This window comes from Bos taurus, chromosome 2 (genome assembly GCF_002263795.3).
Source record: "Bos taurus isolate L1 Dominette 01449 registration number 42190680 breed Hereford chromosome 2, ARS-UCD2.0, whole genome shotgun sequence".
NCBI classification, from domain to species: domain Eukaryota; kingdom Metazoa; phylum Chordata; class Mammalia; order Artiodactyla; family Bovidae; genus Bos; species Bos taurus.
The window spans coordinates 53,571,731-53,591,059 of record NC_037329.1 but is presented as its reverse complement, the minus strand read 5'-3'; the positions used below and the strand labels follow the sequence as shown (position 1 = coordinate 53,591,059).

Sequence of the window (19,329 nt, the reverse complement as noted above, 5' to 3'; positions counted from 1 at the left end):
TTCTGCATCTATCTGCTCATCAATTTCACTTCCTAGAGGCTACCAATTTTAACAGCTTTAGTTTTTTTGATAAAATTTTTTACATCAACCTTCATGTTTTCAACACTATATGCAATACAGATTTTTCCTGATTTATCTATTTTAGGCATTACAGATTGACTTTGTTATGATACTTTAAACCCCACACTCTTAAACTCCACACCTTCCTTTCCCTCTCTCTTTTCATTATAGTTCTATCACAATTTTTGTTTCAATCACTAGTTGACCTTATTGTGATTTTCTAAATATCTTCAGCTGAGCTGATAATTATTATATAATTATCATTCATTTTCTATTCAGCATTCTTTCATGAAGTTAATAATTGCCTTAGTTTAAATTACTTATATTTTATCATATCTATAGCTAATTTACCCAACAGTGCCAGCAAATCTGTCAAACTCCTACCAATCTTTTTCTAAGACACTGAAACATTAAATATTGTCTACTCCCATTTATTTATTTATTTATTTTCTGTTTCTTTCCATCACCTTCCTTCAATTTGGACTGTAGACTGTTGGCCTGACACACATCTGTGAACTTCTCTTTACCATGTTCCTAGGTCTCCAGGCCTTATTTATAATGCCTTCTTATCTTTGGTCAAGTATTTCTTTCTTTTTTTTTTTCAGGAGTTTCCCAACGAGAATTTAGTGGAAGCAAATACTGAGCACCTTTCATTTTTGGAGATGTCTTTATTCAGTTCTGATTTTGATTGATAGTTTAACAAGCTGCATAATTCTAGGTTAACAATATTTTCTCCTTAAATTGTGAAAACATTTGTCTAGCCTTCAGTCAGCCAACACCATTCTGATTCCCATACTTTTGTATGTGATATTTGTCTTTCTATTTCCAGTGTTCTATAATTGCATGACAAACCTATTAATTTACTGCTCTGGACACCTGATAGGTTCTTTTAATCAGAAGGCTCATATTTATAAACTTCTATGATATTTTCTTGTAGTTTATTTTAAAATTTCTTACTATTCTTTTAAAATGTTGGTTTTATCTTTTAGGGTTTTCCTGTAATGTAGATGAACTTCTTAGATTATTTTTTTCATTTGTTCTTTTTATGATTCAGCTCTTTGTTTTTCTATTTCTTGACTTGTTATTCCTATCCTCCAAGAATTATATTGATTTAATACATTTATCTAGATTTTTAACTTACAAATGCCTCTCTTTATTATTTTCTTTCTGTTTTCATGAATCCTATGTATTTTCTTATCTTTTAATAATATTATCAATAGTATTTTTAAAATATTTTATTCCTTTTTGTATTATTTCTGCTTATTTTGAATTCCTTTTTGTATTTGCTTTTTTGATATTCCTCTTCCATTTTGGGACTTTCCCCAAAGACTTTTTCATTAAAGCAGAAGCTATTTTTCTTCAGCACTTAGAATATATTGCACATATTTAGTTATCAATAAATAAATGTATAATATAGTGATTATAATTTATTACATGTGTAATATAGTAATTATATATGTATTATATAATATCTGATCTATAAGTATAATATATAAAGATTATATATTATGTAGTGTTATATATTATATATTAATTAACTTCTTTTAGCTATTCCTACATGTTCATTTTTTTAAAAGAGGCACTATAATGTCTCTTTTGGAGTTGGTATGTTGGTCTTGTTGACAGTCAGGCTTCTTTGTAATGCATGCTCATGCATGCTTTTCACTGAGGATGTCTGAGTTTCAGGATCCAAAGAGCTTTAGAACCATTCAGTCTTCAAGAGTAGATTCCTTAAATCTTCTGGGTGAAGGAATACATTCTTTGCCACTGGCATTTCTGGGAGAGAGGCTGAGAATGGGAGCTGAGGGTTCCATTGCTCAGTGTGTAGGCTTTAATTCCCTAGTTTGGAGTATCAAACTCTTCTCTTCCCTCTGTGATGCCAGGTAATCCTGAGTCAAGACTCTGGAAACTGCCTGATTTAATGTCTGTCTCATGTAAATCTGGGACTGATCTCTGGATTTGAATGAATGAGTGAGCCTGGGAGTCCAGTTTTTTCAATGATGGTTCTTGTAGGCAGTCTTGATCTTGTCTTTATCTGGTGCTTCCAAGTGATGAGCCTTGGGGAGGGAGGGACTGACTGACATTTTTGTCATTAATAACATCAGCTTCTCCTGCTGCAACACTGAAGCTGTAGAATTTTCATTTTACAAGGTAATATACAATGTTTTCATACATTTTCTATATTCTAAGCATTTTTGAGATACAGTATCCACTTTTGCTCATATTTTCATTCTATGCAAATATATTTTTTATCTTTTTACTCTTATTTTAGTACATAGGAGGGATTAAGATGTATGGTCAGTCCACAAGTGTCAACTAGAAATCTACCCTGGCAACGTTACCTCAGCTGGCATATTAACATCTAAAGCAGATAGTCACTTTTCAGTTCCAGGATATACCAAATACAAAATCGTAGCACTATTTTTGAGTGGATACTATAGTTAAGTATATGCACCTTTAGTCTATTCATCTTCCTGACTTCCAAAACATTGCTATCATTATTTTATCTTAATGCTCAAGATGATTATAAAGATCTTTTATTTGAAATATGATTAAAAGAGAATAGACACTTAAGCATAAGTAAAATAATTGAGTAGAAGTGTAATAAACAAGGATTTCCCTTGTGGTCCAGTCTCTAAGACTCCACATTCCCAATGCAGAGGGCCTGGGTTTGATCCCTGATCAGGAAACTAGATCTCACAGGCTGCAACTAAAAATCTCCCATGCTGCAACCAAGATTTGGCACAGCCAAAAAAAAAAAAAGAAGAAGAAGAAGAAGAGTGATAAACATCAGTGTATATTTTGATCTACAAACAGTGCAATATGATGATGGGCAGACAACAACCATTTGCTGAGTTTCCACTTTGAAAGGTGGTAGGGTAGGGTCAGCTTTGGAGTCAGTATGCATGGAGTTTTGAATTGAATGAATCTAGATTAATCAAAAGCCTCTGACCCTCACTTAACTTTCAGTCTTTTCCCACTTGCCTTAGATTTATCATCTATGCAGTGAGGGCAATAATCATAACTGCTTCATAGCATGGATAGTGCATACTATTAAAGTTGTTAAAGACCACTGGCTATAGAATCAAATTACTTGTGTTTGAATCCCACCTCTGCAATTTAATAGTTGATCTGAAACTCAACTTATTTCAAAACTGAATCTAGATTTTGGTCTTTAAACTGGTGAGATGAGATTTACATTTGTATGATGAGATTTTGGACTTTGAGTGGATGCTATAATAAAATAAGACTCTTTGGAATCATGGGAAGAGATGATGTATTTTGCTTGAGGAAGGGACATAATTTGTTGAGGGCCAGAGGTGGGATTGTGGTAGACAGAATTCTAAACCACCAAGAGCCCCACCTCCTGGTGTGCATGTCCAGTATAACTAGATTTCTGAGTATTTAAAGCATTTTCTAATGAAATGATTTCAAAATGCCCTAAAAAAATAGTTGGAATTTTTTGAAGATATAAATTATTTTAAAAGAGTTTTTAAAAGCATCAAAGATTTTAAGAGAATGTTAGCTTAATTTTTTTTAATTTAAATTTATTTATTTTAATTGGAGGCTAATTACTTTACAATATTGTATTGGTTTTGCCATACATTAACGTGAATCCACCACGGTGTACACGTGTTCCCCATCCTGAACCCCCCTCCCACTTCCCTCCCCAACCATCACTCTGGGTCATCCCAGTGCACCAGCCCCAAGCATCCTGTATCCTGCATCGAACCTGGACTGGCGACTCGTTTCTTATATGATATTATACATGTTTCAATGCCATTCTCCCAAATCATCCCACCCTCTCCCTCTCCCACAGAGTCCAAAAGACTGTTCTATACACATGTGTCTCTTTTGCTGTCTCGCATACAGGGTTATCATTACCATCTTTCTAAATTCCATATATATGCATTAGTATACTGTATTGGTGTTTTTCTTTCTGGCTGACTTCATTCTGTATAATAGGCTCCAGTTTCAACCACCTCATTAGAACTCATTCAAATGTATTCTTTTTAATGGCTGAGTAATACTCCATTGTGTATATGTACCAAGCTTTCTTATCCATTCATCTGCTGATGGACATCTAGGTTGCTTCCATGTCCTGGCTATTATAAACAGTGCTGCGATCAACATTGGGGTACATGTGTCTCTTTCAATTCTGATTTCCTCAGTGTGTATGCCCAGCAGTGGGATTGCTTAATTATTCATGTACAAGAAGATATTTACCTATTTACTGGTATACTGGAAGAGGAATTATATAATTGGTATAGCAGAGGTTATACTAACAAGGACCTACCATATGACAAGCTGTATATGTTTTAACTTACTTATTTCTAATGCAATCCTATGAGAAATAACTTCTATATTATGCATATGTTGAGGAAATAGAGACACCAGAAGTTAAAACAATATGCCCAGAAGGTAAGTGATAATAGAATATGAGTGTGTGTATGTGTGTGTGTGTGTGTGTGTGTGTGAATCACTCAGTCATGTCTGACTCTTTGCGACTCCATGGACTGTAGCCCATCTGGCTCTTCTGTCTATGGGATTTCCCAGGCAAGAATACTGGAGTGGGTTGCCATCTCCTTCTCCAGGGGATATTCCCAACCTAAGGGTCAAACCTACATCTCCAGCATTGCAGGCAGATTCTTCAGTATCTAGCCACCAGGGTACCCCCTAATAGAATAGAGAACTCTTCAAAACAATAATCTAAATAATTGGGTAATGTTATTTAAAAGCAGAAATACATCTACCTAAATCTATATCCACAGGTTTCCATGGTGACTTAGATGGTAGAAAATCTGCCTGCAATTCAGGAGACCCGGGTTTGATTCCTGGGTCAAGAAGATCCCTTGGAGAAGAGAGTGGCAACCCATTGCAGTATTCTTTCCTGGAGAATTCCATGGACAGAGGAACCTGGCAGGCTACAGTCCTAGGGTCACAAAGAGTCGGACGTGCCTGAGGGACTAACAAACACACATATCCACCCTATGCCTATTTATATCTTTTTATCTTCTCAGATTTTTCCTCTGGAAGAGGTATATAAGCCTCAAGCATAGGGCATACAACATAGATGAGTAAATTATTATCCTACTAGTATCTGTTATTTCAGTTGTAGGCTAATGAAGGTATCGTTTTGAAAGTTCAACCTTATTTCAGTAAAGATAGATGGCAAATCTCCTATAAGAAACTATGGAACTTCATCTAGAAATGACTACTGACTTGATTTATATTTTGGAAAGAATGGTAAATATGTTTATAACAAGATATCATAAGGCAAGATATTATACAATTTGAAGGTCATGGTGAATTCAATGAAAAGTAAGTCACATGTATCAGATGATGCAAAATGGAGTGTGGAGTTTTCATACTATACTAAACTCCATTGATTTAAAGATAAATAAAACATGGCTCATCCTCAAGAGTTTCTGAAGAGCATGTTTGCTTTTCTTTTTTCATTTTCAAAGAAGTTAGTAGTATGTAATTATTACTGTAATATACTCAAGGTGTGATAAATCATGAGGAAAATTGTTTATTCTGGGAGCTCTGAGAGTTATAGCATAGAAACCAGAATAAGAGTTTTGGATGATTATATACATTCTTTGTCTATTTTCACCAGAAGCTCCCAGATAATTCCAAATTGAGTTTTTCATAAATACTTTTTCAAACTATTCAAACTTACCTCTTCTTTGACTAGTTCTTTCTTAAGTATATATCTAAGCACATTGTGCTAACTTGAAGGTCAATAAGGAAAACAGAATGAGGGATCTGTCTTTTATGAAAATGTGCTGCCTTTGAGAATTTTTTTGGTAGGAAAAAAATGGCAGATTTTCTCTTATAAACCGTATGTTCTTGCATTTCTGATATCTGGAGTCAGTAGCTTGCCAGAAATATTCCCAATCAAAAGCCAGACTAACCCATAAAGGTGTCCAAAGAAGTCTGTTCTGATTACTGAAGATGTTGAACTAGTCCTGACTTCAAACAGTAGATATTTCCACACTTTAGTGGTATATGACAGCTCTATTCATTCCACAATGTCAAATTCTTTGGTTTAGGCCATTGGGTATTTATGCATTTCTGGCTAGGAAAGCAGAGAAACCTAATTTGATTCTCGAGCCAAAAGTTTTTAGGCCCTGTTCCTTTGGAACTTGGACTGGAGGATTTTGGCACTGTATAAAGACCAGGACAGAGCAAGTAGTCACACATAACTAACTGACTCAACAGAGCATATTCAGGGAGAAAGATCATGCCTACACAGTGGATAACCATTCTCCAAGGCAGACTGACAACACCCTGAATTCAATCACCCTTAAATAAACACACAAGGAAAGCAAGCCTTTAACATACCTTCCGGCACTGCTCTCCAATGCTGCCTGATTAGTTTGAGTGCCATAGGCCAGGCTGCAGATGCAACCATTACTGTTGTTCTTACTTATGTCTGTCTGCTGTCTGCTAACAAGCATTCATATGCTTTGGATCATTAAAGTCACAACCTCCTAAGCCAATCTATTCCTCTCCACGGGTTTGTTGTAGATTGGAAAGAGAGATGCTATTTCTGTTTCGTTCTCTATTAAGTCTTCCATTCAGGGTTATTTCTGAGGTCTGAATATCATAGCTTGCACCCTTGCCCCCATTGAGCATATAAATTGTGTTCCCATTAAGCTTGTTCTTTTTGCCTGATTTATTTTGTTTTCTGTTGTATGTGCCTTTTCAATGCAAGGCAAGTGATTTGTGCTGGAGCCGCGACAGACAAAAAGTGCTGTAACTTAAGCTATTTCCTGGTGCCATTGCTGTCTGTGAGAGATCTGCCGTACTTACACCCTTGCTAAATTTCTTCTGACAGACTCCAGGTGGTCGGGATTTTCACAATCCAACCCATTTCTGTGTTAGAACTTGTCATTTGGGGCTCTGTGGATTCTTCCCTTTCATCTCCCTGTTGCTAGCAGGTTGAGGGTATTTATATATCTACCTGTAAAAGGCCACATGTGTCCACAGGATTATCAGAGGTAGAGAAACATACAGTTTCTCTTTCAGAGAAGGCACAGAAGACAGATACTGGAGAGAGAGAGAAAGAGAAAATTGTCACTTGTAGTATTATGCAGGCTGCCCATCTAAACCCATCATTGCCTGGCACCTACACACTAAGGGCAAGGATCCAGCCAACTTGTGAGCGGGCACCATGCCATTTGAGCAGATGGGCATGGAAGTCGGCAGCCAGTAGACCATGTATGTGCATCAGCGGTGGGTGTTGAGGGCACGATTCCCAGAGGAGAATGTCCTAACAGCTGTCTGGCCTGAGCCAACATACTTACGACCAAGGAAAAGTGCCATCCTTCAATCCTGCTGAGTTGGATTAACCTTCAGAACTAAATCTGCTTTTTTCGGCAGCAGAAGGTGAGTTTAGGGGTCTATGGAAACCTCAAAGAATAACTGAAGAAAGGAAACTGGAAAGATACAGTTATTAGGCATTCACTAAAGATGCCAAGGGTATTCATATGCATGTTTTAAACATTTGACCAAAAGTCCATTAATTCTTGAAAGAACGTCACAGTTGTTAAAAGTTCTGCCTCCCACAATGCTTTTACAAGTGATCTTTCCACACAGGCAGAGCATTTATAGTGAGTTAGATAGTACATTCCCATCTTTGCACTATGAAATAATGATGTACAAGGAAAGGTGTCAAAAGACTATAGAAATCTGACTGAGGGTAGATGTATTTGTCAAACTTTACATATCATAGATCAAACTAGATATTGCGTAGATTACAGTTTTTCAAAGAAGAGAATTTCTTCTTTAGTGATTGAACATATCCCTGAAAAAAAAATAAGAAGGCAACTTCATAATTCAACTTAAGCTCTTCTGGGCAATGAAAGAGACTTATATTTGAGACTGTAAATAAAGCCTGATTCTGATTTGTTGAGAATTTCCAGATAGTTACATATCCAGAAATTAGACATAGGTCGTTTCTGCCCAGTGTGGCCAAATGGTGATTTGACAATGATTTGTTTCAGTTAGCTAAAAATTGGTAGGCCATTTTAATAATTTAGACTCTCAATAATTGTTTCCTATTTTTCTTTGTTTTGAGGTGTTTGTGAGATAGTTCTCTTGGTATCGTTTTATACTGTCTTGAATCTTTCTATTTAAACAATAAATTATGACTTGCAATTGTGGAGAAAATAGCAATTTGGCCCGAGTGTTCTACATACCTATCTATATTTTCTTAATCTGTTCTCTAAATTCTTTCCTTTAGTTTACACCAACAAAGGAAATATCTCTGTTATAGAGAGTAAAAGAGACAAATAAATTATTTTACCAGCTAACTTTCTATCTGGCTCTAAAGAATTATCTAATGATTTAGATTTAATACCATTAGACCTAATACCATTAGTAGTATTATGAGTGAAATAAGATGTCTTTGTGTCTATTTGGCCTTTATTTGCTCATTATATCAATTTAGAAATTCATGATTGAAGTATATCTTTGTTGTTGTTCAGTTGCTAAGTAGTGCCCAACTCGTTGTGTCCCCACAGACTGCAGTATGCTGGGCTCCTCTGTCCTCAACTACCTCCTGGAGTTTGCTCAAATTCTTGTCCATTGTGTTAGCTATCTAACCATCTCACCTGCATCTCTGCATCTCCCGCATCAGCAGGCAGATTCTTTACCACTGTGCCACCAGAAAAGCCCTGACTTAGTATAGATGAAACAATAAAGTAAAAAAAGAAAGTAAACTAAAAATTTAAGATGGACATAAGAGCCCTTCATTGAAGAAATTATAGAAAATTTTATTACCCAGAATCTGTGTTTCTTATTTCTGATAGTTTTTGTCTTACAAGCATAATTGAAGGTTAAAATTATGGAGTGTCCAAGTTCCATATGAATGTTACTTCTCAGTCTGAGAAAATTATTGGAGATAAATGTTCTATTTATGGTGAATGGACGTTGCTTCAGTCACGTCTGACTTTCTGTGACCATATGGACTGTAGCCCTCCAGGCTCCTCTGTCCATGGGCTTCTCCAGGGAAGGATACTGGAGTGGGTTGCCATGCCCTCCTCCAGGATATCTTCCCTACCCAGGGATTGAACCTGTATCTCTTACATCTCCCTTATTGGCAGGCAGGTTCTTTACCACTACTATTGATAGTATGCAAAAATATATGAGAAGACTAAAATAAATAGTATTTAACAATAAACAAGGAAATACATGTAATATATAGTTCATTTATAATTAAACAGGAGGTAAAAGGCAGTTTGATTTTCTTCTTGGTGGTATACACATGTTTGAGGGAAAATATGAAGGAGTAAGAATCATTCCAGCAAACACTTATCTTTGGCTATCTGGGAGAAGAATATGTGGCTGAAGCTGTTTCACTCAACTAGACTTATCCCAGGATTGACAAATTGGTGAGAGCTTCAGGTGGCCCAGATGCTGACTAAAGAATATTCAAGAAACTAAAAAAAAAAAAAAAAAAAAAATGCTGATAAACTTTAATACATCTTGCAAATGTTTCTGAATCACTCTTTCATTTTCTACAGGGGATAAAAGAGATTATCAGATTTCTGACTGACAATCAGATCAGTTCAGTCGTTCAGTCCAGTCGTTCAGTCGTGTCTGACTCTTTGCGACCCCATGGACTGAAGCACGCCAGGACTCCCTGTTTTCACCAACTCCCAAAGTCCACTCAAATTCATGTCCATTGAGTCGGTGATGCCATCCAACCATCTCATCCTCTGTCATCCTCTTCTTCTCCCGCCTTCAATCCTTCCCAGCATCGGGGTCTTTTCCAATGAGTCAGTACTTCACATCAGGTGGCCAAAATATTGAAGTTTCAGCTTCAGCATCAGTCCTTCTGATATATATTCAGGACTGATTTCCTTTAGGATGGGCTGGTTGGATCTCCTTGCAATTCAAGTTACCCTCAAGAGTCTTCTCCAACACCACAGCTCAAAAGCATCAGTTCTTCAGTGCTCAGCTTGCTTCATAGTCCAACTCTCACACCATACATGACTACTGGAAAAACCATAGCCTTGACTAGATGAACCTTTGTTGACAAAGTAATGTCTCTGCTTTTAAATATGTTGTCTAGGTTGGTCATAACTTTTCTTCTAAGGAGTAAGTGTCTTTTAATTTTATGGCTGCAGTCACCATCTGCAGTGATATTGGAGCCCCAACAAAAAATAAAGTCTGCCACTGTTTCTACTTTTCCCCATCTATTTGCCATGAAGTGATGAGACCAGATGCCATGATGTTAGTTTTCTGAATGTTGAGCTTTAAGCCAACTTCTTCACTCTACTCTTCCACTTTCATCAAGAGTCTCTTTAGTTCTTCTTCACTTTCTGCCATAAGGGTGGTATCATCTGCATATCTGAGGTTATTGATATTTCTCCCGGCAATCTTGATGCCAGCTTGTGCTTCTTCCAGCCCAGTGTTTCTCATGATGTACTCCACATATAAGTTAAATAAGCAGAGTGACAATATACAGCCTTAACATACTATTTTTCCTATTTGGAACCAGTCTGTTGTTCCATGTCCGGTTCTAACTGTTGCCTCCTGGCCTGCATACAGATTTCTCAAGAGGCAGGTCAGGTGATCAGGTATTCCCATCTCTTTCAGAATTTTCCACAGTTTATTGTGATCCACACAGTCAAAGGCTTTGGGATAGTCAGTAAAGCAGAAATATGTTTTTCTGGAACTCTTCTGCTTTTTTGATGATCCAGCAGATGTTGGCAATTTGATCTCTGGTTTCTCTGCCTTTTCTAAAACCAGCTGGTACATCTGGAAGTTCACAGTTCATGTATTGTTGAAGCCTGGCTTGGAGAAATTTGAGCATTAGTTTACTAGCGTGTGAGATGAGAGTAATTGTGCGGTGATTTGAGCATTCTTTGGCATTGTCTTTCTTTGGGATTGGAATGAACACTAACCTTTTCCAGTCCTGTGGCCACTGCTGAGTTTTCAAAATTTACTGGCATATTGAGTGCAGCACTTTCACAGCATCATCTTTCAGGATTTGAAATAGCTCAACTAGAATTGCATCATTTCCACTAGCTTTTTCGTAGTGATGCTTCCTAAGGCCCACTTGACTTCACATGCCTGGATGTCTGGCTCTAGGTGACTGACAATATACAACCAAAAAAGACTTATGGAAAAATAGAAAAAGAAAGGCATTTGTATGCCCACTACAGTAATTGAATGCTATTATGGGCAGATGGAAGATGAGAACCAAATTGTCAAACAATATACCGTAGTACATTAATAATGAGTAAAACAGAAGATTTGGTTTTTCTACAATTTATGTTATTACCTCTCATGAGGACTATGAAAGATACATTTAGTAAGGGTAGAATAATTATGAGGCATGGACAAATTTCACATGTGCCTACAAATATTTGTAAAGTTAGAAGATTAAATGCATGATAAGATAATGTTCTTATATCTTAACTGCCTTTTGTTTTTTCAAAAGCAATTACCTACCACATATACATGATTGAAAACATATAGCCATCACTTATGTTGACATTTATTATCTCTAAACAATTAAGTTGCTGTAAGTACAGGAAATACTGACTACCTTTCCACATGAACCCACACACACACAAAAAGCATCACTAACTTTCCTTAGTTTCTGATTATAGTAGCTTTAAGAAAAAGATATTGGTGAAACATATGAAGATTTGAACATAAAACTTGGGATATACTAAAAAAAAAAGAAAAAGAAGAAAAACTTTTGAGAAACTGTGAAGATAAAAACTAAACTTAACCACAAATTTATTTCTGTTTTTCATCCAAGTATCCACGGAGGTTGCTAATGAGAGGTATGCCTCAGAAAATGTACATGTCTGTGAAAATGTTGGAACAAACTAATGCTTTTATTCAAGTGATTTTATTTCAATTCTAAGCCACAAGCTATAAACTTTCATCAAAAATGGTAATCTATTTAAAATCAGAGCTATGTGGAATGTTTCATGTTTATGTATAACTTTCATAGTAGACCCTCCTACACAAGAAAAATAATATGCTCAAATTCTGTTATTTTTATAGTTTGTGTAATATATCAAGTACTAGTCCCACCTATCAGCTTCATATTTTAGAATAGATTATAGAAAAAGGAATGGAAGAACAAAATGAAAACATTGAAAAAGTGACTTTTTAATTCCTCTTTTTGGAGGAAAAGATATCTGAAAAACTTAATTATAATGCATATTCTAATAAGACAAAAAGAAATTTAAAGGGAAATATGCATTGCACATCTTGAATACTTTATTTTTCCACCTTGCAGTACACAATTAGAAAGGGGAGTACCTGGGGAGGTTAGAGGAGTGGAAGTAGAGAGAGTGGTAGGTGGTGATAAAGAAGGAAAAACTCATAGACTTGATCTAAAAGAATTTCAGTGATATATTAACTTAATATTGAGTTCAAAAAAATCCAAGTCAAAAGATATTTGTTTTTCAATTTTTTTCAGTGGTAGCTCCAAATCATTTCTATTTACTGGAAAAATAAATCAATAGGAAGATGGCATCACTGAAAATAGATGAGGTCTGACTTTTTTCCCTCCTCAAAAGAAAAGAAGGGTTGCCATCCACACAACTACTATCTATTATGAAAGCTTAGCTTATTATGATGCAGAATACCATGATAAAAAAAACAGTTTATGACATAACCATGTCACCTCAAAAGAAACTGTTAAGTAACATTCCTTAATAAACAGGCCAGAGAAGTGTGGAAATTTTAAGGTTTCTTTCTGCTTAAAAGCTAGAAGTGAATTGAAAAGTAGCAATTCATAAAATTCTCAAATGGGAATTGTAAAATCATATTGAAAAAAATATGTCATAATTTAAGAGTATGAGAACAAGCCAAAAAAATCAGGGTAGAACACAAATATGTGGTGGGTATACATACATGTTCATTTATGTTTAAAAGGAAGATCTGTATATGATTTAAGATATTTGGAAACAAAAAAGAAAGCAGACACACATAAAAAAAATCATATTTCCAGGCTTCCTCAGAAAAAATACTTCTGTAATTCACAAATAAAATAATGTGTTAAAAATTTTGTATCAAGCTACTGCTAATATTTTGACCATTATTTAGGTTTAACAAATTCAATGATTAGCAATTCCTGCAAAAATGAAAAGGACCTAAGATTAAACAATGGAGCCTGACCTTGCCAGCATTCTGAAACTTATCCAAAAGCAATTTTCAAAACAAGATATAGGGGTTTTTGTTGTCAGGTACTTTTAAAAGCTCTGATATTCTGGGAAAAAAGTTAGGATTGTCCAAAATAAAGTACGTGCTTTATTTGCAACACTAGTAAGAGATTTTTTTGTAATGTCAACAAACAAGTACATTTTAAGCACTCATTATTAGAAATTACTGGCATATGTGTGTACTAAACATGAAATGTTTGTTGGCTAAAATGAATGGCTCATCAAAACATCTGTGGAAAAGAATAAAAATTATATATATGGCTTCCCCAATGACTCAGCAGTAAGGAATTCGACTGCATTGCAGGAAATGCAGGTTCAATCCCTGAATTGGAAATATCCCTTGGAGATGAGCATGGCAACCCACTCCAGTTTTCTTGCCTGGAGAATCCAATGAACAGTGGAGCCTGTCATGCTACAGTCCGCAGAGTCACAAAGAGTCGGGTATGACTAAAGCAACTGAGCATGCACGGACTCGTGTATGTGTGTATATCTGAATCACTTTGCTGCAGAGCAGATAAGCAGAAAAACACAACATGGTAAATAAACTACATTTCACTACAAAAAGTCTAATGTCTTAAGTGGTAATGTTTCTTAAGAGGTCATCCCTTAAAAATTTGAAAAATTATCAGATACTATTATATTAATTATCATATACTATTATCAGATTAATTATCAGATACTATAAAATTATCAGATACTATTATATTAATATTACATTATTAATAAATAATTCTGTAAACTGTAAGATATTCTGTTGTTTATGCTATGATTTAGGAGAATCCTGTCTTTTCCCTTCAAACTTACCTCATGAGATTGTGATTGACCTCAAATTTTCTTTATAATTATTATTTCAATTACATATGTCACAGAAAGACAGTTCTTTTGAAACATTCTAAGTTTTTCAGATATCAATACAAGACAACTGAGCAATTTTGGATCAAGAATTTCCTAAATCATAAGTCTCAGTCAGCATAATCTGATTTGGCATAATAGCATATTTCTGTACCTAATACTTAACTGAGAAAGACATTAAAGCAAAAGACAGGTGATGAAAGTTTTCTTTTCTTCCATATCTTTGTAACTTGGTTGAATATGATAGATTGGTTAGCTTATTGATTTAGGAATGATCAGCAATATTACTTCCCCCAGAGGAATATTAACATGTTTCATAACAGATTCAAAACCTGATTTCTAGCTTCCTGCGTAAACGTGTACAAATTTATAGGTTTAGGTCTCCTCAAATTTCTACCTTACGAATATCCACTTATGCACACAGGAGATCTCTGCAGTTCCCCAAGAATTTAGTGACTGTTTTTATACATAAACATTTTTATTGCTGGAAAAATAGTAAAGTGCAATAACTAAGGGCTGAAGTCCACATTAAAATATCACCTATGCTTTTCCTAGCTGTGGATTTTCAAAGTTCCCTAAAAGGTCTATGTTTATCTTTTTAAAATATATGTCTCTGATCCCTTAATTTCTGGGTAATAATTATTTTAGTATATTCAAAAACACTTTGAACAATGCCTAGCAAATAATAGGTACTTAATAAATGTTGGCAGGCAGTATTGTATCATATCTCAAGTTGAATTCTTGTTTATACCATGGAACCAAAGGTCTCCCTCAAAGGTGGTACATGCTCAGTAAATGGTCATTTCTGATCCAATTTCTTTCTATTAAAATTTGTTTCCCAAGCTTCAGTCATTCACTTATTGTGTTTGTGGGGTTTTTTTCACATTTCATTTACTTAAATAAGAAAACTCCTTCTATCCCAGAATTCTCCCACCATTGTAAGTTGAGTATAAGACATAATACTAAATTCCCAGTATAATGAGTAATAATTAAAAGTACTAAATTATAAACACATAGTCACAAAATAAATTCCTAGTTCTTTAAGAGGCTTAAATCTCAAATATATATATATATACAGATATATATGTGTGTGTGTATATACACACACACACACACACACATACATATATATATATATATATATATATACACATCCTCCTGTTGAAAAGCTGAAGTATCAGTGAATAACAGATATGAAGTTTTGGTTCTAGGATTTCTCCCATTAACTGCTATTCTGTTCACAGTTTTCTTATGCAGAAGATCTTTCATTTCAACACTAACTAACCATCAATTATGGTTATCTTACTTAGGGTAATGCTAACAAATATAAAATTATCTAAAATATATCATGGCTCCACAAAATAAAAGTTTATTCCTCACTATTTAAAAGTTCAAAGGACATTTCCTACCTGAACTTTCTGTTCTCGCTACAACTTTTTTCTTAGTATAAAATTATTCCAAAATAAAGTTTACTAAATAAGACAAAGTGAGTTTTCCTGAACTATGCTTGGGTTTTCTTGACCTGGTGATTCAGCATCTCCCATCTTGCATTTTCATTCTGCCATAAGGCCTCGGTTGATGTTTATTCCCAGCTAGTATCCCAAGAAAGGGAATGTGGTGGGACAAGCACTCACTGGTTAATAGCTTTGAAAGGGAAGTGGTTCTCATTGTTTCTACTCATTTGTTTTTGGTTTAAACTACTTACATGGACACTCTCAACTGTAATGCAGTCTGGAAATGTGCCCTGGAAGGAGAGGACAGAATCTGGTGAGAGATTTCCAGATTCTTCCTCCCTCCCATATATCAATTTGCACCTGTCTTCTAACACTTAGGAATAAACTCCCACACCTCCTCAAAGGAGACAACCAAAAGCCTCACTTAGTTACTGCCTTGAACTCCAATTCCAGAATCTCTGGTGGCAAACAGCTTTCTGCATCAGGTCCAAATTTTCACCAGGGGATTAAGAATGTCAAACTCGAAAACTAAGCTCTCCATCCTGTTTTCTCCATCATATCTAACAGACAATGTTAGGGCAAGAAATTGATACCTGAAAATAAGCAAAAAACAAAAATCCTCTCATTTATAAAGGAAAGAATGGTAAACAACCAACAGCCACTGGATGCAAGCGATGACTAACCTCCCTGTCAGGTCCTGTGAGACGTGTCCAGGCAGTAGCGACAGTTTCTGCCTCTTCTTTCTAGAAGAATTTCCCATTACATTGTTCTCCAGGGTTTCTGGCTGGGCTTTCTGGAGTCTCTTCCTTCTCCATCATCCTTCATGGACACCACATCTGAAGAGGACATGGACGAGAATGGCCTCCTTGAAGGCTGCCTTCATAATTGTTTTTGTGGAGCAAATATGGAATTCAGGGATTGAATAGAATCACAGGGTCTTTATATCAGGCTTTTGGTTCCTTTGGGAATACAATTTCCTCAGAATCTTACCAGACCACCTTACCTGCCTCCTGCGAAACCTGTATACAGGGCAAGAAACAACAGAACTGGTCATGGAACAGCAGACTTTCCAAATTGGGAAAGGAGTATGTCAAGGCTCTATATTGTCATTTTGCTTATTTAACTTATATGCAGAGGACATCATGCTAAATTCCAAGCTGAATGAAGCACAAACTGGAATAAAGATTGCCAGGAGAAATATCAATAACTGCAGATACGCAGATGACGCCACCCTTATGGCAGAAAGTGAAGAGGAATTAAAGAACCTCTTGATGAAGGTGAAAGAGGAGCATGAATAAGCTGGCTAAAATCTCAACATTCAGAAAACTAAAATCATGGCATCCAGTCCCATCACTTCATGGCAAATGGATGGGAAACAATGGAAACAGTGACAGACTTTATTTTCTTGGGCTCCAAAATCACTGCCTATGGTGACTGCAGCCATGAAATAAAAAGATGCCTGCTCCTTGGAAGAAAGTCATGACCAACCTAGACAGCATATTAAAAAGCAGAAACATTACTTTGCTGACAAAAGTCTGTATAGTCAAAGCTATGTTTTTTCCAGTAGTCATGTAAGGATGTGAGAGTTGGGCCATAAAGAAGGCTGAGCACCACAAAATTGATGCTTTTGAACTGTGGTGTTGCAGAAGACTCTTGAGAATCCCTTGGACTGCAAAGAGATCAAACCAGTCAATCCTAAAGGAAATCAATCATGAATATTCATGGAAGGCCTGATGCTGAAGCTGAAACTCCAATACATTAGTGACCTGTTGTGAGGAGCTGACTCATTAGAAAAGACCCTGATGCTGGGAAAGATTGAATGCAGGATGAGAAGGGGTCGACAGAGGACGAGATGGTTGGATGGCATCACTGATTCAATGGACATGAGTTTGAGCAAGCTCCAGGAGATGGTAAAGGACAGGGAAGTCTGGCGTTCTGCAGTTCATGGGGTTACAGAGTCTGACATGACTGAGCAACTGAACAACACCACCACAATCTTAGCTGGCATTGAACTGATCTTTTCAGTCTGTTTTATGTGCTGGTAAACAGAGCCAAAATCATCCAAAATTATTTTCTAGACATAGTGCTTAATTTAAAGATTCCTTACACTCATGTTTCTCTCTCTTTCTCTTCTGTCTCTGTCTCTTTCTTTCTCTTCCTACTGATTTGTCCCACCACCTTCTCTTCTTTATGTAAAGTACTGGAAAATCCCTTTATAGTGAAATTGTACTATTAATGAGAGCTTTTATTTAAATTTTAAAATATGATTTTTAATTATGAATTCCTTTTTCTTTTTTTTTTAACTATAGAATCTGTCTATGACACTTCTTCAGGAGAAAAAATAAGGCATTTAAAGCAAATTTGTTCTGAAAACACTTACTGTGTGTTTTGTATATTTATATATATATATATGGATAACAGTGGAAGACATGGACATTAATAGCACATTAACTCTGAAGAAGCTAAGTTTATAAACACACAGATAAATACAAAAGTTTCAATATTAAATATTTTGTCCCAGTTACTTCTACAGCATTGCAGATCACTCTGAAACATAGAGGTGTAAAACAATGATTTTTTTTTTTTTGCTGATGGAATCTGGTCAAAAATTCAGATAAAGCACAATAAGAGTAGCTATTGCAGTGTTTGCTATCTCTACTGAGAAGACCTGAAAGCTGTGGGGATTCAATGCCTAGAAGAAGGAATCATGAAGATATTTTTTGTTCACATGGTCAGTGGCTTATATTGGCTGTCTGCTGGAAACTCACCTAGTCTGTCAGCTGGAAAACTGGTCTCTCTGAATGGGCCAATTTGGGTTTCCTCTCAACATGGTGCCTTTTTTTTTCTTTTTAACAAAAAACAGCAATTGTATTATTCAATATTCAGTATCACACCACGACACCACCTAGAAACCTCACCTTCCTTCCTTACCTGTCCCCAAGGGTACAGCCGAAATGGAAAAAAATAAAAGTAAACCCAGATCTCATCTCCTTCTCTGGAAGAAGGGGTGTTGGCCTTGGGAGCCCCTTTCCGCTGGTCCCAGGAGGCCGGAGAGCAGATCCTTCCTGTGCCCAGAGAACTGGGCTCCAGCCTTCAACAACAGAAAGAACATTCAAACAGGAGCAGAGCCGTTTCTGCAGAGGAGGAGGATTTGGGAGGGTTCCAAGAGAACAAGTGGGGAGTGAGTGGTATTATTATACTCTAATATTTGGAGTCATGTATGTCACTTCTGCCATGTATTCTGGTTAAAGCATGTATAAAGGTCCACCCAAGTTCAAAATGAAACATCATACACCCCACCATTTGATAGGAAGTATCAAGGTCAAAGGGTAAGGAGACCACATGGAATATGAGATATCGTTGCAGCCAGCCATCTTTGAGTACACCTTTTATCCAAATTAGTTAATGTCCAAAACATTTACTTCCCATTTAAACTTACTTTATTCACCTTTTTGAGTGAATTTGAATATGGTGATTCTCATGTGCACTGTTACAAAATTATGCTCTTTTATTTTAAGATTTTTTAATATAAATTATATAATGGTATCAAATGTCACTGTTTTTTCAGATATCCCGGCACAGAAGAAATCATTCACAGCATATCTTGAAGGATGTCATTCCTCCATTGGAACAATTGGTAAGTATTTCACTTCAGTACTGTATTATTTGTCTACTGTCAACAAAATAAATTACCTCAGAGCTCAGCAACTTAGGACAGCATATACTTCACATTTCTGTGGGTCCGAAATTTGGGCATAAGC

The 19,329-nt window shown here is 35.9% G+C and overlaps 1 protein-coding gene across 2 annotated transcripts in view; it reads left to right on the top strand.

The window, feature by feature from the left end:
- ARHGAP15 (Rho GTPase activating protein 15) overlaps nt 1-19,329 on the top strand; it is a 698,504-nt gene that overhangs the window by 71,298 nt on the left and 607,877 nt on the right. For both annotated transcript variants that reach the window (XM_024977977.2, NM_001105003.2), the window contains 1 exon segment: nt 19,137-19,205. Coding sequence is in view for 1 of the 2 variants with exons in the window: in NM_001105003.2 (NP_001098473.1) it covers nt 19,137-19,205 (69 nt within the window). In the remaining variant the exon portion in view is untranslated.